A 26,289-nucleotide genomic window follows, 5' to 3' on the forward strand; every position below is an offset into this window, starting at 1 on the left:
TTCTTTTTCTTTTATTTAGAAAGAGCATGGAATTCCAAACAAGTTTCCAGTTTACTTGTATTATCTAATTTGCTTCATTCTCTTGATAGTCTGGCTACACATAGATGCATTGTGTGATTGGCACAGCCATGTGCATTGCTATTTCTTCAACAAAGGATATCTGAAGAATGGAGCAAATTAAATAATAGGAGTAAATTAGAGAAAATTAGTGGGTTTCATGTCCCTTGAACCATTTCTGTTAATTCCAGACATTGGTGCAATTAAATTAACATTAAACCAACATACATTTAATTTAAATGATGAATTAAAGTTGCATTAAACTCAAAATTAAACTTTCAGTTGGAGTCAGAGTATACAATTTTCTAATTTACTTCTATCAAATTTACTTTGGTCTCCTTTGTTGAAAGTCAAACCTAGATAGGAGCAGGAATGTACACATTTTGATCATTATATGGCAGCAGTGTGTATAACAATTGTCTACATACTGCCCCAATATAATGCTATATAATATAATATATAATATAATACCAAGTGAATGAAGTAATATGATAATAAAGTAAACTGTAAAGTTGTTTATATATATATATATATATATATACACATACACACACTTCATTGACCTGCCCACTTGTTAGTACTAGGGGAGTCAGCACTGTCTAATTTAATTCTAGGAGCTCTGCCTTGAGTACAATGCAGTTTTTCTTAGAATGACTAAAAAAAAAGTATTTTTTATAACAATTTTTTTTTTTTCAAAATAAAGTAATCAAACAAATGACTGAGAGACACACGTAATCGTCATAATAGTTATTCAATTATTTGCACATCAGAACACTTTATTCCCTCTAAGGAATTGTTCTTACTAAATGCTGTGCAAAATGTTTACAAGTCACTGAGCCAATACCTCATGTCCTAAGACATACCTCTAATAGCAGGTGCTGTTCCCCAGGGTGTCTTCAAGATTTAGATTTTGTTTTTACCATACACATATATGCTAAGTGTAAAACAGTATACTAACACTTCCACAATTACCCTAATAAGAAAGCCCTGTGAGAAAATTAAGACCATATCTAATTATGTCCATCTTTCAATTTCCAGCTGTAACCTGGCAGACATAACATTTTGGGCAGAGCCTTTTCTCAAGAAATATACATATATTATATTATATCTATAAAACCGCACTACCAGGAATTCTGAAGTTACAGAGTCAGATGGAAAAATTACTCTAATTATGAAATACCAGCAAACACATTTTGAACATCTATAGATGAAAACTGAAAAAGCAGCAAATTAAATTATGCTATTATTTAACCATAATTAGAAGAGTATAATCTTTACAACTGAGATACACTATGACTCTCCCACACTCGGCGCCTACCACCATCAGAAATACACAGAGAGCCTACTCACATGCATAGACAATGAAACAGACTGTTTAACCTGGGGCTCTAATATACGCACCTAGCACCTACCTTACCCTTCAGATGTAATGTATGGCTTTGAATGTCTAAAAACATAATTTATATTAACCAGTAAATGATTTTCTTTCTTGGTAGAATTAGTCCATAAAATCCTATTCTTAAAAGTGTGAATTCAACACCTAGCCACCAGGAGGAGGCAAAGACACTCCTACCAGTGCAATCAAGTTTCCTTCCCGGTAGTTCATATCCGAGGATAGGGAAAGAAAGTGAGATAAAAAGGAGTAAGGAGGTGCAAAATTGGAACTGCCACCTATTCACAATAAACAGGGTAGGTTCGTGGACTAAAATGGCGCTCACTGCTGAGTTATAAATTTATCTAGCAGTGAATCCATAAACGTCCCCAGCACCGCTGCTTAACCTTTCAGCACTCTTAATTATAGAATTGCACTGCGCTGCGGCAGAGTCCTCTAAGTCGGGCTATGAACAGAGCTGCAAGAGACAAATATAAACTAGCCATGACCCGCAGCTCTGACACACACATAATGTATTTCTCACATTGACCTAGTCGATAGGGTACTGCCCAAGGGGAAGTATGACTCCTGTATACAAAGATATAGAGCCACTGCAAATAGGCACTAGCCATGTAGCAGGCTTGGCTAAAGGAGAAAATATATTAGGCAACTAGCCTGTAACAGTGGATGCTTGTTACTCATCTCTTAACTGATATGTCCTGTAAAATTGAAAAACAGTTCTGCACTGGCATACAGGGGAGGCTAGGGGACTTCCCTGCAAGACCCCCAACTGTCATACATAACAGATTAGTGATAACTGCCAAACCTCTTCTTCAAGGAACTATTTAGGGTTAACTTGTTAAATACACAACATTGAAGAGCACCTCCATTCTCTGCCTACCTCCTAGACGAGGCAAAGAGCTACTGAGAAGGAAGGGGAAATGGGAGGGATACTTGATTGCTCTGGTAGGGGTGTCTTTGCCTCCTCCTGGTTGCCAGGTGTTGAATTCCAACTTTAAAGAAAAGGATTTTGTGGACTCTCACTACCATTAGAAAGAGAATAAGGTTAGTAGAATGATGTGCAGAAGCCACAAGACACTCCCATAGAGACAAGCTTATATTCTACACATAAAACCTCCAAGCTAGAGTCTCACAAGAGTTCTCTAATCTGTCTTTTACTGAAAATCACAAGTCATGAGAAGTATAACTTTACAATATTAAAGTCTATGGGGAGTTTTGTTGATAAATTATTTGATAAACTTTTCTATGGGACTGATCAACCTCTTTATTTGCTTAAAGGGATATTACACTCAAAGTCGACTTCCCCAAGGGCCAGATTACAAGTGGAGCAGTATTTAGCGCTTATGCTTGAGCACTAATACTGCTGAAAATAAACGGGTTAGTCAGAGGCATAACTGGGAACCACAGGGCCCAGGTGCAAAAATCTAAGAAGCCCCCCCCCCCCCCAAAAAAAAAAGGTTAATTCGATACATATATATATATTATTTTTTTTTATTATTATTATTATTTTTTTACATTTAACACAGAAAAAAAATGTGAATCAGATTACATGCCTGCAAAAGGAGGTACCCTGTGCCCACAGTCTGTGAGATGGTCTGACCCCCTATTACTGTATATAGTGACACTGTTTAACCCACCCAATCTCAGTGACATGGTCCAGCCCCCCGTACTGTATATAGTGTTACTGTATAGTGACACCGTTTACCCCAGCCCCCCATGCTGTAGTAACAAGGTCTTTAATTATCTGGTTCCACAAACATACACACACACACACACACACACACATACATGCATAAACACACACACAGCCACATACATATATACATATATACACACACAAACACCAATGGGTAAAACAGAAACACTAACCCCTGCAGTCAGAGACACAAGTGAAGCATCATGTCACACTCACATGATATCAGTGCAGGCAGTGGCAGGTCAACGTTTTTTATTTAAATATTTTTTGATTTTTTTTTAAGCTGTTGCGACCTCTGCACCCCCTGTTGTTTTGCCCCTGGAGTTAGTGTGCGTAATACAATCTGTAATTAAAAAGTTAGCCTGCAAGTGAAACCAGACATGTGCTAACTGAAAGACTTCAGATATTGATACTGCCTTAACTTCTTCTCCCCATAGACTTCAATAAAGAACGCAACTTATAAAAAAAAACAAAAAAAAAAACAACAAAAAAAACACCTATTGCTCGCGCGCTAACCAGACACCACGTTCTATTACCCGAAGTGAGTAATAAATATTTTACATTCCTATTTTCTTCACATAGTTTATATATATATATATATACACAATGTTTTCGTTTGATATATATATATATATCAAACAAAAACATCATATATATATATATATATATATATATATATATATATATATATATATATATATATATATATATATATATATATATATAAAACGTATGTTCTGGCGTATAAGACAACTTTTTAACTCATGAAAATCTTCTCAAAAGTCGAGGGTCGTCTTATACGCCGGGTGTCGTCTTATAAGCCTTATTATTACAGAGTACAGACAATGTTATCCTAAACTGAGCTCCACTGAAACAGAGGCTGGGCACTGGGCGGGTGCAGAGGTTGCCAAGGAGATGTGTTGTATGTAATGGCGGGCAGTGAGAGCTTGTTTGTTACATAAGTTTTGGAAAGCAACACCACACTGATTGTTTGGGAGCTAGTAGGTAAGGAATGAATAACCGTGGCGTGGGGTTATTACTGTGTTAAGACTCATTGGCAGTGGCAGGAGGGCAGCGAGACAGCCAAAGCTAAATCACATGTTCATAGCTTAATAGCGGAGTTATCGTTTTCCAGTAGTTCGAGCTGCAGGCTGCTGATTGTCACACAAGCATGGAGTACAAATAGTATCCCAGTAGTTCACATGCTGACTGACTTCTATGCCGCTCAGCATGTGAACTACTGGGATACTACTTGTACTCCATGCTTGTGTGACAATCAGCAGCCTGCAGCTCGAACTACTGGAAAACGATAACTCTGCTATTGGGCCGTGAACATGTGCTGCAGTTAAAAGGGGCTCTTACTCTTACATGAGTGCGCTGCAGTTAAAAGGAGCGCGCAGTTATGGAAGCAGAAGTGTTTAGCGCAGGGCTTACAAACCTGGGCAAAAATGGTGCCTTAAATTGGGTCTGGTCCTAACAGTTGTTTGGAGCCCACAACCTGCCCATTGACCCCCCAAATTATCCCTGCTAATCGCCACAAACACCCCCCCACACATACAAAACACATGCAACAAAAAAGTTATCTGCACACTGGGTGAATTTTGAGGTGAAAACCTACCATATATCCCATACCCCATACTTGCTCCAAACTAATGATTTTATTTGGTGTGCTTGCTGCATTCATTGAGGGGGTAAGGGGGTAGTCTTATACGGCGAGTATAGCACAAACCCTATATTTTTAACAGGAAAAGTAGGGGGTCATCTTATACGCCGGAAAATACGGTATATATATATATATATATAAATACAGTATATATATATATAAATACAAAGAACATATTCCCCTATGTGAAGAACATTGGAATATAAAATATTTACAGTACATACACAGTAAGATACATGAGAAAAATATTTTTTATTCATATTTAATTTTTAATAATTTTCAGGTATTTTCACCTTGTCATATACCACATACTTTTAAACCCTTATAACTTTTTCTTATAATAATTATATGAATAATATTTATTACATAGTGTATATTTACACACACACGTGATTTGAGCACATTTTTAAAAAAATAGTTTTATTGAGGTAATTAGTAACATGACAATCATATTAACTTACATTCACATAGTAATATTGTACACTTGAAAGAAGTTTATAGACATAAGATGTCTGGACATAGTATACCGTTAAACCGTAGAAGACAAACAATGAAATAATTATTGTTGTTAAACTGAGATATACAATGCGTACTAAAGACCAAAATAGATACTTGAAGTGAAAGTTCCTGAACGTCAGGGGTGATACCTCATTGTTTATATATGGTAAATTGTGATATTTGATGATTGGGTATATCGTGTATGTATACATTTTTGGAAATTCCACTTTTGGGAAGTGAAAAATATTAAGAGTATGAATGATGGGATATGGATAGGGCTGGGAAAGAAGGGAGAGAAAAGAAAAGGATAAAAAAAAGGGAAAGTTATTGTGCAAGTTTGTAGGCTCAATCCGGGAACATTTCCAACCAAGGTGTCTCATAATAGAAATCTGTCTGATGTAGTGTATTGTGGAAGAGATTTGTGAAAAGGGTGGTGGGTCTTTGTTTTTCAATGCTCTTGCTAATTTAGTAGCCATGAAGAGGTAAATCATTAGTGCTTTATTGGCTGGGTTTAAATTTGGAATTTGTATATGAAGTAGACATACCTCCGGGGAATATAGTGGGGTGAGGTGTAGTTGATTGATGATTGTGTACAACTTTCGCCAAATAGGTTGAATTTTAAGGCAGGACCACTATACATCTAGAGTAGTGCCCGACTATCTACACTCTCACCAACACATGGGAGAGTGTGTACCGTAAATCTTATGAAGTGTGGTAGGAACCAGATGCCATCTTACTAAAATGTTATAATGTAGTTCCATTAGGGTGGCACAATGTAGAAGCTTTTTGGTTTCTAGTGTTGGTCTGTGCCAGGTATCAGTGTCAGCCGTGGAGCCTAGATCTCATTCCCAAGCGAGGTATAGGGCTATTTTGTGATGATTATGGGGTTGGAGGAATAGGCCGTAGTGAAAAGAAAGGGACTGTTTGACAGTGTGGGCTTGGGCCCACTTATGTTCCCAATCTGTTAGAGTTCTAAGGTTGCATTTAGGATAGCCCTAAGATCTCAATAGAGAACTAAGACGGTTTGCTTCAAATTGAATGTGAGGAGGTATTCGGTACTTTGCACAGAATTAAGGGATGTAGCATCCAATTATGTTTCTAAAAGTCTGCAGCGTATGTAATTTGAAGATTCTGCCAGGATTCTATGTAGGAATCGGGGAGACAGTAGAGGACACTAGCCAGTGTAAGAGCTGGGAAGGGATGGGGAGCAATCTCCAGATTATGCCTCAATTGGTCCCAGAACTGTAGGGAATAATGTATTATTGGGTGAGCTTTACCCAAAATCTTTTCTGTGAATCCTAGACCAGTTGGTAATAGCAAAGTATCTATATCATGCCAGCATGGAACCTGTTCTAATGTGTTCCAGCTTAGCAAATGTGAAAGTCGGGCGGCATTATAATATAACATATAAGGTTATGTTGAAGAGGGCTAAGCCCCCATGAGAAAGTGGTCTTTGTAAGGTTTGTCTGGAGGTTCTAGGTCTTTTGTCTTTCCAAATGTAGGCAGTAATGAGACTATGTAGCTTGAGAATAGGTATGGGAATGTTAAGTGGGATCCTCCTGAATAGATACGTTATTTTGGATAAAAAAGACATCTTAATAGCTGCAATTCTCCCTGTCCAAGATTTTTCTTTAAACTCCCAGGAGTTTGATAAATTTCTGAACTCTGACAGTCTGTCTGAATAGTTTTTAGAGATGGTGATGGAGGGATCAGCACTCAAAAAACGTTACTAGTATTATAATGGACTGTGAGTTCCATAAGAATTTATGGGATTGCTGTAAGCTAAATCTCAAGGGAAGTATTAATGGGTAGAGCTTCTGTTTTGGATAGGTTTAGTTTATAGTAGCCTAATGAGCTAAAGTAGTTAAGAAGTCTGAAAACTGCTAGTATGAAGGTGTCGGGAGTAGTTAAAAAAAAAAAAAAGTGTGATATCATCGGTGTATATAGACATTTTATGCTGGGAGTTCCCTAAGGAGATGCCAAAAATATTAGGATCCATCCTGATAGCCTTATCTATGGGTTCTAAAGCCAATGCAAATAAGAGAGGTGAAAGGAGACAGCCCTGTCTAGTGCCGTTAGTTATGTTTAATGTACTGGATTGGAAGTCTACACCTCTAATCTTCGCAGTAGGAAAGGTATATAGAGCTTGAACTGTGGGTATAAATTCATTGGGAAGAAGAAAAGCTCTCATAGTCTCCCAAAGGTATTCCCATTTTACCCTGCCAAAGTCTTTTTTCGGCATCAAGGGACAGGGCAAGAAAGGGAACTGCCCTACTGGACGCAACTGAGAGTATGTTCAAAATACGCCTAGTGGCATCTGGGCCCTCTCTATGTGGGATAAAGCCTACCTGATCTGGGTGGACTAGGGAGAAAATAACTTTAGATAATCTGTTGGCCATAATTTTAGCATAAAGTTTTGTGTCTAAATTGATAAGGGAGATGGGACGGTAACTACTACATTGCTCTGAGGGCTTACCTGGCTTTAATATTGTGACTATTGTGGCCTCTAAAAATTCTTTACTAAACATACCTTTGTGCATTACTTCTTTAAACATTCTACATAGGAGAGGGGCAATTAAAGGCTGGAATGTTTTATAAAATCGGACAGTGTAGCCATCTGGGCCTGGGGATTTGCCTAATTATAAGTCTTTGATAACCCTCTGAAATTCTTTTAATGTTATTGGAGAAGGATTAGGAGGTCAGCTTGTGAGAGTTGGGGTGAAGGGTGTTAAGAAATAGTCCGCTATCAGTTGATGATAGTGGGGCATGGTGAAGGTTGGCCTCTATATTATAGAGTGAATGATACAAAAGATTTAAAAGTTTCACCTATTTCTTTGTGGGAATATGCTAGGCTATTATTATTATTTTGATGGTGGTTATTTTAGATTAGGCTATGCAGTGTTGAAGCTTTGCTGCTAATAAGGAGGAAGCTTTATTGCCTTGGTAATAGTGGATTTGTTTGAACTTTTCTAGAATAGAATGGATTTTGGAGTTCTAACGTCTGTATTTGTTTAGTGACAGATACGATTTTGTCATTTATAGTGCTAGAGTAAGCTATATTAAGCTGATGAGGGTTCTTAGTTGTGTGGTGGGGACAGAGTGGGGCTCCCTGGTTTTTACATGTATCTGCCTCTTAGATAAGCTTTAAGCAAAGCCCAGAAAATCTCTGTCGAGGTTTGGGAGTTACTGCTGATATTTATAAATTCAGAGATCTTCTCCTGAAGTTCAAGTTTATAGATAGGATCTGTAATTATCCAATCTTTGAGGCACCATGAAGGGGGAGAAGTGTTTGTAATATGAGGGCCCTGTCATAAGGTCAAAGCATCGTGAAAAAGTAATCGATACGTGTATGTGTTTTATTGAGAGAGGAGTAAAAGGTGCGGGTGAAATGATCTCCAAGTATCATATAGGTCGTATTGGCTGAAGAGTTTCTGAAAAGCTTTAGAGAGAGGGAGTGGGTTGATCTATCCAAAGAAGAGATCTTTGGGCCTGACCTGTCTAAAATGTGGTCCCATATGAGATTGAAATCTCCGTTAAGAATTTATTCACCTTGCTTCACGGCTGACACCGACCTCAGAAGTTTCCCCAGAAACCGAATTTGTTTAGAGTTGAGAGCATATACATTCACTAGAGTGACTAGACTGTCATTTAATTTACATATCAGTATGATATAGCGGGCTTGAGGGTCACACTCTACATAGATGGGGTTTTATTTAATATTATTACTAATAAATATGGCTACTCCTCTGGTTTTAGATTGAAGGAGGCATCAACTACTGTCGGGTATATTTTGTATGTGCGTGTTGTACCTGGAGTTGAGATCCAGTGGGTTTCCTGAAGGAAAGCTATGTCTGTTTTAGTCTTCTGTAAGTAATTCAACAGGAGACTGCGTTTCGTGGGTGAGTTGAGAACTTGGGTGTCAAGTATCTCTGAAGAGGGCAACCAGTATGATATACAGCTCTGCAAGCTAGTCATGGGGCTCAGCTGTGACAGGAAAGGTAGATGGTGGGTTTAAATAGTGGAGTCAGAGTATAAATGGACCTCTCTTCTGTGGCTGCAATATCACAGATCCGTGGTGTAGCTCCCAGCTATCCGAAAACTCTAGTGTAGGTCTCCAGAACAGATGATTTGGACTCTGTGTCTAGTTAGCCATATAGTAGTAAGGGAATTAGGATTTTTTGGGGAATTTCAGAACTTTATAGAGTATTGTTTCTCTTATGAATCAGAGTAGCTCTGTAAAATGGAGGAGCATAGACCGGGTAATTGCAAATAAAAGTCTGTTTATTACAGATGGCGCAGTAGCGCTACATGATTGAAGCAAAATACAAATTGACACAAGTGTGGAGGGGATAAACACCCCGGGTTAATACATGGATAATATGTCAAAGGACCGGAAAACAAACAGGTAAACGCGTTTCAGCGTGTAGCCTTACTCATTACCAGGAGGTCTGCCCTGTTGCGTCCAGTCAGCTCCGTAGTTAGCTCCCCCAAGCACATTTTTTTAACCCTTTACGCTAGGTCTTCAGTCGCGCTAACCCAACAAGTGCAAATTTAGTTTGCGCTACAGCTGTCACGTTTACTTTACAATTGTAATACTGCGCTAAACATAGCATGGTCGTGGTATTGATGTTGTGACTTGCTCAACGCTTAGCGCAGAACTTGTAATCTAGCCCATGGACAATAAACACTATGGGCTCCATGTACAAAGCAGTGAGAGCTGTTCCGGAGCCCTTGCGGGGCAGTTTTGCATATGCGAGCCTGCTTCACGAAATGTAAGAAGCAGAGGTCATAAGACCGCTGCTTCTTACACCCTACACCACCTCTGAGGTGGCGAGGGAAAATCACTGAGCGCTCACTTGCTCTCTGTGATTGACAGCCCATTCAGTCGCACGAATGAAGGGGCTGGCATTACCCACTGCGATGAGTGTGTAGCGATACATACAGGCCAGTGGACGAACAGATCCACCGCCCGTATGTAGCGAAGGCGGACGGACAGCTTTGCAAGTTGAGAAGCTGTCCGTCCGCCTCTTAGTACATAGGGCCCTATGACATTGTAACATAACATGTTTAAAGGGACAGTCAACACCAGAATTGTTGTTGTTTAAAAAGAAAGATAATGGGGGGGCGGAGCCAACCGCCTGAGAGATCGGTCGCACACAACAGGAGCTCCCGCTCTAGATCCAGTTTTTGGGGTGAAATTCACGACTAACATACTGTTCCCCGGCTTTACCGAAGACCCCTATCAGTTTATGCCACAAGGTATCTGATCCAATGAGTTTGGGACCTTATTTCTCTCATTTGCCTCCATTCTAAGGCCTTTAACGTGATCACGCAGTAGCTGAGCGCGGGAGCAGTTAATGGTAGACCTGATACAGCTATTGCGAGATTTCTTATTTCCACTACCTAAGAAATGCTGATGAAGCAGGTGCAGTGAGGATAACGATTGCTGTTTTAGACATATTATAACAGTTAATGGCGACCGAGGTGAACTGGGAATCATTGGCTTTGAGCTTTATTGAGGCCTCCCATCGGCTCCTGGAAAAGTTTATACCCAGGATTTCTGCTCCGCCTATCCATGGTCTCACATCTGTGGCCCAGGCAGTACGAAGTACAGATGTTTACATAGCAGCGGGAATCTGTCTACCCGCAACTACTAATCTCCACCATGCAGCAGTAGAAGCTTTACCCCCAACTACACAGACGGCCATGCAGCCTCCGTCCCAGAGAGAGGGGGTGTTGGGCCAGTGGAGACTCTGTCCTTCTTATGCCTTGGGAACTTCTTGCGCGTCTGATGGTGGAAGCAGTCCCAAGGCGACATTGGATCTAAGCTTGAGGAACGCCATACATTGCCTGTCCCCGCACTCGGGTCTGCTGGACCGGCTAGCGCAGCACACTGGACAGGAGAGCTCACTGAGATTGTCTTACCTGCGCAAAGGACGGCTTCATCGGAGCTGCCCCACACTCAGCTGTTTCTGGCCTTTGGTTCAGCGTCCTTGCTGCTATTGTTGTTACACACACTCCACGATGCTGCAGTGGGATCCCGGGGGTTACCTCTCTATCCTCTCTATGGCATAACTGATGCCGCACTTGAGACTCCTACATGAAAGGATTCTAATACATACCGCTGCCTGCAGGTTTGCATTTTGGGCGATCCAAAGTAAGCCCCTTGGCGACTTTAAAGCACTTTTGAGAGCAGATAGACACAAAAATATGGGGCTCTTTTATGCACCAGTTTAAACATGGAACTCTTTACTAGTCTGCATTCCAGCTCACCAAGCATATAATGAATATGCATGTCGGACCTAAAGCAGTTGGTTAGTGAGGACTCAAGACAGGGACATGCAAATCTTTTGCACATTGAAAGGTCATGTCTACAAAATGTTATTACGATTTTCATGGTTGCTGGTTTTATTAATATGGTTACCCCCTTGTTACCGTTTGGCCCTGAATGTATTCATTTGTTACATGGTAGGCTGTATCACACTATTTGAGTTAATACCCTAAGGTCACACCTTTTGTTTGCAGATTGAATAGGCATCTTTAATATCTCAGTTTCCCATTGACATGCTAAACTATATTTTATATATGCTATTTAGACTGTTGTGTGGGATGCTGACATTGTCTATATATTACATTATATTATGTTTACAGGCTCCTTATTGTCTGCATTTACTTTGAGACTAACAGTCTTCCAACATTTCATTGCATAATTTTTTTTTCAAGTTTGCAGGCTCCCATACTGTATGTCTATACGTTGTGCCTAGGTGAAATGTGTGTACATGACTTTTGCCGCCAGCGGCCAAGGCGGTGAGATACTTACATCTACCAAACAGATAGCCCCATAGACTAGTCTTGGATATAGTTTTGCAATGCAATGCCTCCTATAATACATAAGTATTGTTTCAGCTCTTCATTGTGCACTAAGATTATAGTTTTGCTCCCAATATTCTACCTATAGTTGCTATGTGACCTTGACTAACTTAGTTGATTTTAATACTACTAATACTAGAATATATATTTAGGTGTGCTTTAACCACATTGTTAGCCTTCACCATGCTCTGATCCTAGTTACCTCAGGATGTCCTACCTTTTAGCGCAGGCTGGACCTGCACCTATATCTGATAGCAAAACTTTTCGCCCCTATTTTCACTATGAGTACTGTATGGCTCTTGCTATTTGTTCTATATTGAACTCCTAGGTCTCAATATGTGGGATTTAGCTTTCATTTGTGACCCACCAGTCCTCCCCACAGGCATAGAGCTCTGTCCTTTTGCAAATAATATACTCCTTACCAGGATGCAGCGCTTTATCCCTTCCCTATAGGTACTAAGCAAACTCATGTTATACCTAGTTCAGTTTATTTCAATTCCTACCTCCTCCCCCCCCCCCACCACTTTTTCACTTAAGATACCTCCTACAAGAGGGTTCATTGCGCGTTTTTTCTAACCTGTACCACACCTTAATTATTATCTTCTTATGTTAATCTTGCAGCGTACCGTGAGATCAACCATAGTTCCCCCTTAAGATATAGCAAGATTGTTTAAAGGGACAGTAAAGTCAAAACTAAACTTTCATGATTCAGATAGGGCATGCAATTTTAAACAACTTTCCAATTTACTTTTATCATCAAATTTGTTTTTTTCCCTTGGTGGTATTTTTGAAAAGCTAAACCTAGCTAGGCTTAAACTGATTTCTAAACAGTTGAAAACCGCCTCCTAGCTTAGAACATTTTGAAAGTTTCTCACAGTTAGACTGTGCTAGTTCACGTGTCATATAGATAACATTGTGCTCACTCCCGTGAAGTTATTTAGGAGTCTTCACTGATTGACTACACTGCATGCCTGTCAAAGGCACTTAGATAAGGAGGCTGTCTGCAAAGGCTTAGATACAAGGTAATCTCAGAGGTTAAAAGCATATTAATATAACTGTGTTGGTTATGCAAAAACGGGGAATAGGTAAAAAAAAGGGATTATCTATGTTTTTAAATAACATTTTTTTTGGTGTAGACTGTCCCTTTAATCACCCTGTTAATATAAAAAACTAAAATTTGAGGCGAATAGAATGAGTCCCACGAGTGGTCTCTTGTATCACAGTTAGCCTTCTCTTTTAGTTAAAATCACACTTGGTTGGGGGGCCCAAGAGTGGCCCTCTGAATGAAAAGGGAGGCCTCAATTACCACTGGCATAACTAGATTGGGTCCTTATCTAATGCTATATAGTACTACTAGTATTATGCTTCCCGCTATTTTGTTAGATGGTATTCCTAATGACGTTTATGTTTATCAAATATCTACTATATGATGAATCTTGTATTATGCTTCTTGTGATAACACTTGTGGAATATTTTAATTTCTTGTTTGTATGCCAAATTCTGCCTCAATAAAAAATAATAAAAAAAAAAAAAGAAAGATAATCCCTTTATTACCTTGCATCTAAGCCTCTGCAGACTGCCCTCTTATTTCAGTTCTTTTGACAGACGTGCATTTTAGCCAAACAGTGCTGGCTCCAGGGTAACTTCACGTGCATGAGCTTAATGTTATCTATATGAACTAATGCTCTCTAGTGGTCAAAATGCATTCAGATTATAGGCAGTCTCCAATGTAAATTTTATGAACCTCCTAAAAATTAGCTTTCAACTAAGAATACGAAGAGTACAAAGAAAAATTGGTGGTAAAAGTAAATTGGAAAATTGTTTGAAATTACATTCCCTATTTGAATCATGAAAGTTTTTTTTGGACTTGACTGTCCCTTTAATTATGCATATTTAAAAAAAAAAACTTTATTTATTTTGTCTCCTTTTCCTGTGATTTCACTCTGAAAAGTGTGCGCTTTCAATTGGCACAAGAATTAGAACTCCAGACTTCACAAGCCTTACTTTGCTACATTCCACAAAGTTACAAAGTTTGTTCACTCTAACAATCATTTAGTTTGGTCTCTAGCAGGCCCCAGTAGAGGTGATAACATGGCAACGCCTATTATTTGAATACATCACTAAATCTAGCATTTATTTAGTATGTTTTGACTCTTTGCAATTTACTTTTTTATTGCTCACTATGGCTTAGATTACAAAAAAAATATTTTTGACTGTTGTTATTGCATTACTTGTTCCAGAAACTATGGGGTGTGGCTATTGTCATTGATTGGTTGCCATAATGTAGGTTGAGCTATATAAGGACATACCATATGTTGTTATCTATGCATGATTAAGGGCTAGATGCCCGAAACGTCTTTTTATTCGACTATTGCTGCTGCTGTTTGTGGATATAGATTACAAGTGGAGCGCAATAATATTAGCACTATTGGGCACTAACACAGCTCAACTTAAATCAATAGCACCCTTATCTTAACATGGTATTTATTTAACTGTTTGTATTTTTGTAATTTTTTTCACTTACAATATCATTGGTTAGAAATCATGGTCGTGCTAAATCCCACACCAATAAGACTTTTTTACTACAGAAAGTCAGGTCCTGGCTTTCACTTGATTGCTAACCCAACATTGTGGTAATCCGAAGGTGCGTTAAAAAAGAAGAAGAAAAAATCATTTTGTTCTTCACACAGTACAGAATGAAAATGTAATTTAAATTTTATATATATATATATATATATATATATATATATATATATATATATATATATACACACATACACACACACACATACACTTAATTAATAAATATATTTTGTATGGATGTATGTGTGTATTTATACACCGTTGAGCCCTTCCCAGTCCAAACACCTGGTCATATACCATTTCCCTTTAAATCACCACTAATATATTTTATGAAAAAACATACACTTTACTTTTAATATGTATAAATATGAGTGCAACACATAACTCACCACTTGGAATTTGAGCAATGTTTGGATGACTGCGCTATTCCATTGAAAGTATAGGGCATGCTAAAAAAAAATGTTATCAGTGTTCAAGTTGTGTGGAAAATCTTTCTTTTTTTATTGTATAATTGACTTGTAATGTTGGATTGTGTGATATTCTATGGATATGGATAGCACACCCTGCTCTGGGCCAATATCTGCAATTTACCACCTGCTTGTCTGCGATTGCTTGATTAGTGCAGAATCACATTTGTGTCTGTCACTAATTACGCACAGCAAAGGAGAAAACTTCTAAGGGCGTGTAACTGGACTGCAAATCAATGCACAGTTTGCTAACATTTATTTTGCTTTATTGATGATATATTCTAACCATATACACAATGACATTTAAGTCCAGATACTGTTAAATGCAGCATTTTGTTGATGTTCCAGAATAATGATCATAATGAAAAGAAGGTTATAATTTAATCTCTGATCTTATTACAATTTTCACAAATGAGTTTGAGAATATTACAAAGGAACCATGAAAAAAACGAACAAATAAGGAATTAATTCCGTGTCCCTTCGCCTTCAGGTGACCGTAAAATAATAAATAAATAAAAATTATAGCTTTAGGGAGCATTTCCTGGATGTTGTGAGTCAGACATTACCCAGGAAACAAGGAACATTTAATTCAGTCATTATCTGATGAGTGCTGACATAATTAAATAACTGTTTAATAAATCACCACAAGATGTATAATTCATTATCACTGACCAATATTACATTTCTAATAATGATTGGTGAACACTTAATCTATGCATTTGCCTAGCAGCCTGGCTAAATTAATAACACCCCCCAGTAAGATAGTTATACTTGATATACTACCCTTCAAGGGAGTGTGGCATGTACTCCCACACAAAGGGAGTGAAGTACCCAATCAGTAACTCCTATTCCAAGCAAAGATGACGCTTAATCCCACACAAGACAGGGAGCTATAAAGTTGAACCATGGACCAACAATACAAAGAAATGTTTAATATCACTATTTTGAAGTCCTTTACAGAAGCATTCCCATTCTGCACTATTTTTTCAAAGCTCAATTAAAACTAAAGATCAATTCTGGCTTAAAATAGATTGTAAAAAAGTCAAATGTCGTTTCCCTTAGTAATATCCAACCAGCACAGTTCTCTACATGTATAACAAGCAAAGACACAGTGGCATCTTAAAATGAATATTTTCCCTTAACATAAACAAGTACATTAATCATCTGCCAACTGATTAGTTTCCAATTTTTAATCTTTTAATAGCTACCAATAAAAGGGTGGAAGGAAGCCATTATAGGATTACCATTTGGCAAATAACACCAAATACCTTTGGTAATTACTCAATATTATAAGATTTTGAAGCAAATGGCAAATGACCAGATAATGTGACGTTCTGCACACACATTTGAAAGCAACCCAGACTAATGATGCATTGTGTAAGGAGAGCTACAAAGTATCCTGTTATGCTGGTGCTGGATAGGGAAGCAAAACATCAAAATGTATAAACCTTTTCTCATAAAGAAAACAAACATAAGGTAGACAGGAAAATAAAAGTTCCACTGACCTGCTGATCCTAGGAGGACACTGTAATCTGCACCTCTTTGCAACACTTTGTCTTCAGGTTCTTTCTCAGTCTCTGCATAGCGATCCCAGTTAGAAAGAATTTTTCTTTTAGAGAAACCTACTGAAACCTTCTCTTCTTGAGTTTCTGTGCCTTCCACATCCTGTAAAACAGGTGAAAATGATTATTTCTACAGTATAAATATGGATATCACAAGGATGTCCAAACAAAGGCCCCTGTGTTACAATATGATCCTCAAATCTCTTCTCTGGCCCCTTGCTTCTCCCATCCCACAATACTACTGTATGTCTAGCAACAGGAAACATAACATTTTGCCCTCTCATAAAAAAGTTCATTATCCCTTGTATACTATATAATTTATACTGCATAATTTAGTAGGAGATACAAAGTATCTGAATTCCAATCAAGTGCCTACACTACAGGGAGTGCAGAATTATTAGGCAAATGAGTATTTTGACCACATCATCCTCTTTATGCATGTTGTCTTACTCCAAGTTGTATAGGCTCGAAAGCCTACTACCAATTAAACATATTAGGTGATGTGCATCTCTGTAATGAGAAGGGGTGTGGTCTAATGACATCAACACCCTATATCAGGTGTGCATAATTATTAGGCAACTTCTTTTCCTTTGGCAAAATGGGTCAAAAGAAGGACTTGACAGGCTCAGAAAAGTCAAAAATAGTGAGATATCTTGCAGAGGGATGCAGCACTCTTAAAATTGCAAAGCTTCTGAAGCGTGATCATCGAACAATCAAGCGTTTCATTCAAAATAGTCAACAGGGTCGCAAGAAGCGTGTGGAAAAACCAAGGAGCAAAATAACTGCCCATGAACTGAGAAAAGTCAAGCGTGCAGCTGCCAAGATGCCACTTGCCACCAGTTTGGCCATATTTCAGAGCTGCAACATCACTGGAGTGCCCAAAAGCACAAGGTGTGCAATACTCAGAGACATGGCCAAGGTAAGAAAGGCTGAAAGACAACCACCACTGAACAAGACACACAAGCTGAAACGTCAAGACTGGGCCAAGAAATATCTCAAGACTGATTTTTCTAAGGTTTTATGGACTGATGAAATGAGAGTGAGTCTTGATGGGCCAGATGGATGGTCCCATGGTTGGATTGGTAAAGGGCAGAGAGCTCCAGTCCGACTCAGACGCCAGCAAGGTGGAGGTGGAGTACTGGTTTGGGCTGGTATCATCAAAGATGAGCTTGTGGGGCCTTTTCGGGTTGAGGATGGAGTCAAGCTCAACTCCCAGTCCTACTGCCAGTTTCTGGAAGACACCTTCTTCAAGCAGTGGTACAGGAAGAAGTCTGCATCCTTCAAGAAAAACATGATTTTCATGCAGGACAATGCTCCATCACACGCGTCCAAGTACTCCACAGCGTGGCTGGCAAGAAAGGGTATAAAAGAAGAAAATCTAATGACATGGCCTCCTTGTTCACCTGATCTGAACCCCATTGAGAACCTGTGGTCCATCATCAAATGTGAGATTTACAAGGAGGGAAAACAGTACACCTCTCTGAACAGTGTCTGGGAGGCTGTGGTTGCTGCTGCACGCAATGTTGATGGTGAACAGATCAAAACACTGACAGAATCCATGGATGGCAGGCTTTTGAGTGTCCTTGCAAAGAAAGGTGGCTATATTGGTCACTGATTTGTTTTTGTTTTGTTTTTGAATGTCAGAAATGTATATTTGTGAATGTTGAGATGTTATATTGGTTTCACTGGTAAAAATAAATAATTGAAATGGGTATATATTTGTTGCCTAATAATTATGCACAGTAATAGCCACCTGCACACACAGATATCCCCCTAAAATAGCTATAACTAAAAACAAACTAAAAACTACTTCCAAAACTATTCAGCTTTGATATTGAGTTTTTTGGGTTCATTGAGAACATGGTTGTTGTTCAATAATAAAATGAATCCTCAAAAATACAACTTGCCTAATAATTCTGCACTCCCTGTATACTGCATACAACAAAGACTGCCATACCTCACACTTGCAGATGGAACCAATTCTATGATACACAATCTAACAGTTTATCTCAAAAGTTATAAGTTTAACTTATAACTTTAAGGTACATTGTACTGAAAAAAAAAAATGGTCTCTTCTTTAATGTGTTACCAGTGATCTGTTTTACAGGCTGGAGTGTATACATTTATAAATAGCTACTTTACCTTTATTTTGCTAGTTAAAATAGCTGAAAACGGCCAACTATACTGAAAATAGGAAGCCATTTAAACAAGAGGCAGCACGCAGCAATCAAGTTCATTCACAGTCGGAGGTGGAAGAGATAGGCAATAACATTATCCTTTCAATTGCTCTAAGTATTGGTCATTGTTTACAGACAGCTATAAGAAAATGAGCCTTAAAGTATAGAGAGATATATATAAGATTCGGATGTCTGCTATTTCTGCAGGCAAAGATCATTTATATGGGTTTGTTAGTGAGAACAATAGTTTAAAGATTTATTCAGCAATAACATTGACTTCACATACATAAAAAAACATAAAGGAGCAATTTCCCAGCTTCTATATTCCATTCTTTAATGGATCCGCTGCATACAATATAATAGGAACAGGTAAGAATGGAGAAATAATTTTTTATGCCCATATAAACTTGAGTAAAACACTTGCAGATTATAGCCTTCACACAATGCTTTGGGCTTCATTGATGAAGCAGCAAATGCTGCTTCGGAGGTCCATTGTTTCAAGCTCTCATAAGACCGCAGCTCCTGTCCGCCACCTTTTAGATGGGGGATTGAAGTCATCCCGATCCAATACAATCGTGATGATTGACAGCCCCTGCTAGCGGCCAATTAGCCGCCAGTGAACAGGGGGTGGCATTGCACAAGCATTTTACTATAAATGCTTGTGCAATAATAAATGCAGACAGCGTATGCTGTCTGCATTTAGTGATGTTGAGCAGACATGATTCACTGCTTGACATATAGTAAATCTACCCATTAGTGTTATTTAAATAATACCCCACTTCAAAACTAATATTTTTAGTGAGATAACAGTTTGAACTGTTCTTTAAACAACACTCTAGATGTACAGCAGTTTTTTTGTAGCTAGAGCTCCGTCTGGAGAACAGTTCAAACCGTTCTCTCACAAAAAAACATAATTTATGCTTACCTGATAAATTCCTTTCTCCTGTAGTGTAGTCAGTCCACGGGTCATCCATTACTTATGGGATTATATCTCCTCCCTAACAGGAAGTGCAAGAGGATCACCCAAGCAGAGCTGCTATATAGCTCCTCCCCTCTACGTCATACCCAGTCATTCGACCGAAACCAAACGAGAAAGGAGAAACTATAGGGTGCAGTGGTGACTGGAGTTTAATTTAAAATTTAGACCTGCCGTAAAACACAGGGCGGGCCGTGGACTGACTACACTACAGGAGAAAGGAATTTATCAGGTAAGCATAAATTATGTTTTCTCCTGTTAAGTGTGGTCAGTCCACGGGTCATCCATTACTTATGGGATACCAATACCAAAGCTAAAAGTACACGGATGACGGGAGGGACAGGCAGGATCTTTACACGGAAGGAACCACTGCCTGTAGAACCTTTCTCCCAAAAACAGCCTCCGAAGAAGCAAAAGTGTCAAATTTGTAAAATTTTGAAAAAGTGTGAAGTGAAGACCAAGTTGCAGCCTTGCAAATCTGTTCAACAGAGGCCTCATTCTTAAAGGCCCAAGTGGAAGCCACAGCTCTAGTAGAATGGGCTGTAATCCTTTCAGGAGGCTGCTGTCCAGCAGTCTCATAGGCTAAACGTATTATGCTACGAAGCCAGAAAGAGAGAGAGGTAGCCGAAGCTTTTTGACCTCTCCTCTGTCCAGAATAAACGACAAACAGGGAAGAAGTTTGACGAAAATCTTTAGTTGCCTGCAAATAAAATTTCAGGGCACGGACGAGGTCCAGATTGTGCAGAAGTCGTTCCTTCTTTGAAGAAGGGTTAGGGCACAATGATGGAACAACAATCTCTTGATTGATATTCTTGTTAGAGACTACCTTAGGTAAGAACCCAGGTTTAGTACGCAGAACTACCTTGTCTGAATGAAAAATCAGATAAGGAGAATCACAATGTAAGGCCGATAACTCAGAGACTCTTCGAGCCGAGGAAATAGCCATTAAAAACAGAACTTTCCAAGATAACAGCTTGATATCAATGGAATGAAGGGGTTCAAACGGAACACCTTGCAGAACGTTAAGAACTAAGTTTAAGCTCCACGGCGGAGCAACAGTCTTAAAAACAGGCTTAATCCTAGCCAAAGCCTGACAAAAAGCCTGAACGTCTGGAACTTCTGACAGACGTTTGTGTAAAAGGATAGACAGAGCTGAGATCTGTCCCTTTAACGAACTAGCAGATAAACCCTTTTCTAAACCTTCTTGTAGAAAAGACAATATCCTAGGAATCCTAACCTTACTCCATGAGTAACTCTTGGATTCGCACCAATATAAGTATTTACGCCATATTTTATGGTAAATTTTCCTGGTAACAGGTTTCCTAGCCTGTATCAAGGTATCAATCACTGACTCCGAAAATCCCCGCTTTGATAGAATCAAGCGTTCAATCTCCATGCAGTCAGCCTCAGAGAAATTAGATTTGGATGTTTGAAAGGACCCTGAATCAGAAGGTCCTGTCTCAGAGGCAGAGACCATGGTGGACAGGACGACATGTCCACTAGATCTGCATACCAGGTCCTGCGTGGCCAAGCAGGCGCTATTAGAATCATCGATGCTCTCTCCTGTTTGATCCTGGCAATCAAACGAGGAAGCATCGGGAAGGGTGGAAACACATAAGCCATGTTGAAAACCCAAGGTGCTGTCAGAGCATCTATCAGTACCGCTCCCGGGTCCCTGGACCTGGATCCGTAACAAGGAAGCTTGGCGTTCTGGCGAGACGCCATGAGATCCAGATCTGGTTTGCCCCAATGATGAAGCAGTTGGGCAAACACCTCCGGATGAAGTTCCCACTCCCCCGGATGAAAAGTCTGGCGACTTAGGAAATCCGCCTCCCAGTTCTCCACACCTGGGATGTGGATCGCTGACAGGTGGCAAGAGTGAGACTCTGCCCAGCGAATTATCTTTGAGACTTCCATCATCGCTAGGGAACTCCTTGTCCCTCCCTGATGGTTGATGTAAGCCACAGTCGTGATGTTGTCCGACTGAAACCTGATGAACCTCAGAGTTGCTAACTGAGGCCAAGCCAGAAGAGCATTGAAAACTGCTCTTAATTCCAGAATGTTTATTGGAAGGAGTCTCTCCTCCTGAGTCCATGATCCCTGAGCCTTCAGGGAATTCCAGACAGCGCCCCAACCTAGCAGGCTGGCGTCTGTTGTTACAATCGTCCAATCTGGCCTGCTGAAGGGCATCCCCCTGGACAGATGTGTCTGAGAAAGCCACCATAGAAGAGAATCTCTGGTCTCTTGATCCAGATTTAGCATAGGGGACAAATCTGAGTAATCCCCATTCCACTGACTTAGCATGCACAATTGCAGCGGTCTGGGATGCAGGCGTGCAAAAGGTACTATGTCCATTGCCGCTACCATTAAGCCGATTACCTCCATACATTGAGCCACTGACGGGTGTTGAATGGAATGAAGGACACGGCAAGCATTTAGAAGTTTTGATAACCTGTCCTCTGTCAGGTAAATTTTCATTTCTACAGAATCTATAAGAGTCCCTAAGAAGGGAACTCTTGTGAGTGGCAATAGAGAACTCTTTTCTACGTTCACCTTCCACCCATGCGACCTTAGAAATGCCAGAACCAACTCTGTATGAGACTTGGCAGTTTGGAAACTTGACGCTTGTATCAGAATGTCGTCTAGGTATGGAGCTACCGCTATTCCTCGCGGTCTTAGTACCGCCAGAAGAGAGCCCAGAACCTTTGTAAAGATTCTTGGAGCTGTAGCTAACCCGAAGGGAAGAGCTACAAACTGGTAATGCCTGTTTAGGAAGGCAAACCTTAGATACCGGTAATGATCCTTGTGAATCGGTATGTGAAGGTAGGCATCCTTTAAATCCACTGTGGTCATGTACTGACCCTCTTGGATCATAGGTAAGATGGTCCGAATAGTTTCCATTTTGAACGATGGAACTCTTAGGAATTTGTTTAGGATCTTTAAGTCCAAGATTGGTCTGAAGGTTCCCTCTTTTTTGGGAACCACAAATAGATTTGAGTAAAACCCTTGTCTGTGTTCCAACCGCGGAACTGGGTGGATCACTCCCATTAGTAAAAGGTCTTGTACACAGCGTAGAAACGCCTCTTTCTTTATCTGGTTTGCTGACAACCTTGAAAGATGAAATCTCCCTTTTGGAGGAGAAGCTTTGAAGTCCAGATGATATCCCTGAGATATGATCTCTAACGCCCAGGGATCCTGGACATCTCTTGCCCAAGCCTGGGCGAAGAGAGAAAGTCTGCCCCCCACTAGATCCGTTTCCGGATCGGGGGCCCTCACTTCATGCTGTCTTAGGGGCAGCAGCAGGTTTTCTGGCCTGCTTGCCCTTGTTCCAGGACTGGTTAGGTTTCCAGCCCTGTCTGTAGCGAGCAACAGTTCCTTCCTGTCTATTAGTTAGGTGCAAGAGAATGACTGGGTATGACGTAGAGGGGAGGAGCTATATAGCAGCTCTGCTTGGTTGATCCTCTTGCACTTCCTGTTAGGGAGGAGATATAATCCCATAAGTAATGGATGACCCGTGGACTGACTACACTTAACAGGAGAAATATGAGTTTTAAAGTAAGAGGCCGGAGCATGGGGTATTAGAATGGTATGGCTTAAAAGGTAAGTTACAGTGCATCTTTATTAGAAGTGATCCATTTATTCCCATCCAAAATATCGCTTAGATTCTGTATCTGATTTTAAAACATGTAAAGTTTACCATCACTTTAAGCTACACAAAATACAAATTAATTTCAAAATGTAACATAAATTGATGTTTAATGATAATTTGTGAAACATTGAAAAAAATGTAACTTAAATATTAGCCAGGTGGTGGGACCATTAATTAGGTTCTGGGTAGAACACTGTAGGCAAGCCTTGCACAACATAAATTCCATGGGCCTCAATGTAATTCAGATTTTTTTATCCGATTCTTCACATCTACAAAATGACTACGATACATGGTAAAAAGGGAGGAATATTTTGATTAGTTTGAGATCACATTACCTATATTTATATTCCAACTGCAATTGTGTGCAGATATATACACTGGAGGAATTCCTGTTTATATGTACACAACTAGATTTCATCTCCAGCTCCCAAATGTAAACCCAATTAAAATATGAACGATTATTTAAAAATCAACCCTGATCTAGGATATTCAGACGTAGCAATGTGTTTTTCTTTAGGCTGCATAGCTTTTCTTTCAGTCCGACTTTCCCTCAGGTTCCATAGCATCAATCTCTATAATGTTATTTTTATAGACACCTACTAACCTTTACGCTCTTATACTGTGTCTCCTTTTCACTTAGTCTGAAAAAACAAACCTTCCTTTCTTGCATACCCAGGACGAGGGCACACAATTATTCTCCTAACTGATCTTTTTCTGAGAATGTTTTTACTCTCATCTCCTCTTAACTGTATGTAGAAATATAAACCTTTAGCAGGTCTCTTGTGTTTCTAAAGGTAGGTTTCACCCCTTCACCTTCTTTTCTCCCTTCTCGTCACTGTTTTCTCTTTGCTCCCCCCCCCCTTCCTCTGCTAAGGTTTTAGGTACTAAGCAGAAATAGAATGCCTTAGTCACGATAATATACAAAAGAGCAATACTGCACAGATATCTCATGCCAGGATGATGAAAAAATCCACAGCAGGATGTTTTCATTGCACTTTTGTGGGGGGGGGGGGGTTGTAACATTATTTAAAGAGACAACAATAGCAGCAAAAGTGAAATTAACCTAGTTCTACGATGAAAAATTCTGTCTTGGAGAGCAATAATAACTTATCACTTCAAATCCCAGTTTTACACATAACCAGTTTGCTTTTTGAGCAAAGCAACTACCATGCTTAAAACTGTCACAGCTAGCCATTTGTGCTAGTGAACGAAAAACGCAGAAGCCAAGTCACTAAAATAGCTACTTTAAATTAAGTGAAATTTTATCATGTAATTCAAAACATCTGCCAAACAAAGGTTTCAATATTTTGCAAAATCTGGATAGTGATCATTTTATAGTAACATAGTAACAAGGCAAATATGAAGCACAGACACATGTCTCTGTCATTTAAATGTGTTCTATAACTAGCTGTTTATTGTGCAAATCACTGCAGAGCATTCTGGCATGACCAGAGTTAAAGACTTCAATGTCTCAACAGCTACAAGGCTCAACAATGACAAATGGATCCATCGGGAAAGAGACCCAGGCGATACAAATGGCAAATAGCTCTCAGAGGCCCTCTTTTGAGAAAAAAAAGCTTTTTATAAATGTCTGATTACTGAATTAAATTCAGGTTACTTATAAAGTAGCGTGAGTCAGGCATAAAGCCACTGTACAGCTCAGACAAGCACAGCACACACAAATAATGTAATGGCAGTTAGTCTTGTAAGTTGTGCCAAAATAAGGAAGTCCAAACACACGCTGCTGCTCTCGCACAATAAAGCCCAGTAAAAAGAACACAATAATAAGCAGAGATGTATAAAGCAAAGGGCTCATCAGCATTTTTAGCACACAGTCCCAGCAATGCGTTCAGCTTCTAAACCTTGTATCTATGCCTCTGCAGACTGCCCCTTATTTCAGTTCTTTTGACTGACTTTTTAGTAAGAAATTGCTGTATAAAAATGTATTTAAAAAATGCAGATCAGTCCTTGCAGAGCCATAAAATAATGCGGTGTCTGGGGACAAACAAAGATACACAAATACTAAGAGACATTAAAAGGATAGAAAAGTCAAAATAAAACTACAGTTCTATTATCAAATTCAAGTTGTTCTCTTGGTATCTTTTTTTGAAAAGAATATGTATATATTCTCAGCAGCACCAATGTACTACTGGGAGCTGGCTGGTGATTGGTGGCTACGCACATTTGTCTCTTGTCATTGGTTCATCAGATGTGTTCAGCTAGCTCCCAGTAGTGCATTACTGCTCTGGGGCTGAAATAACCATGTGTTTAATTCCCTTTGTGGATATGCAAAACAATAGAACAATAATAAAAACTTCTAAATTATATATATATATATATCTATACTATAATCCCGTTTGTAACATGTCCGTCACAGTCGGCAGTTGCGCAAGCATCCTCAAAGGAATGTTGGCAGTATGAGGCAACCAACAAAATGTGCGCGCAGCCAAAATAATTCACCTGGATGCAGCAAAGCTAATGAACGACCCTGCCATTTTCGGAAACCACGGGGATGCAGCAAAGGCAAACGAAGCATTACAAAAAAAAAACTAACCGCCTGCAATAAGAATTAAAAAAAAAAAAAACCTAACCACATGCACGAAGTTTTAAGAAAAAAAATAAAATAAAATTATTAACCCCTAAATACGCAAAACACAAACATCGAAAACTACCTAATACATCTATTAACCCCAATCTG

General features: G+C 39.3%; 1 protein-coding gene across 1 annotated transcript in view; it reads right to left on the reverse strand.

The window, feature by feature from the left end:
* AVEN (apoptosis and caspase activation inhibitor) overlaps positions 1 to 26,289 on the reverse strand; it is an 874,431-nt gene that overhangs the window by 756,607 nt on the left and 91,535 nt on the right. Inside the window, exon 2 of the mRNA XM_053697981.1 lies at positions 16,733 to 16,892. Within this exon, the coding sequence (XP_053553956.1) occupies positions 16,733 to 16,892 (160 nt within the window). The remainder of the gene's footprint in view (positions 1 to 16,732; positions 16,893 to 26,289) is intronic.

Source organism: Bombina bombina, chromosome 1 (genome assembly GCF_027579735.1).
Source record: "Bombina bombina isolate aBomBom1 chromosome 1, aBomBom1.pri, whole genome shotgun sequence".
NCBI classification, from domain to species: domain Eukaryota; kingdom Metazoa; phylum Chordata; class Amphibia; order Anura; family Bombinatoridae; genus Bombina; species Bombina bombina.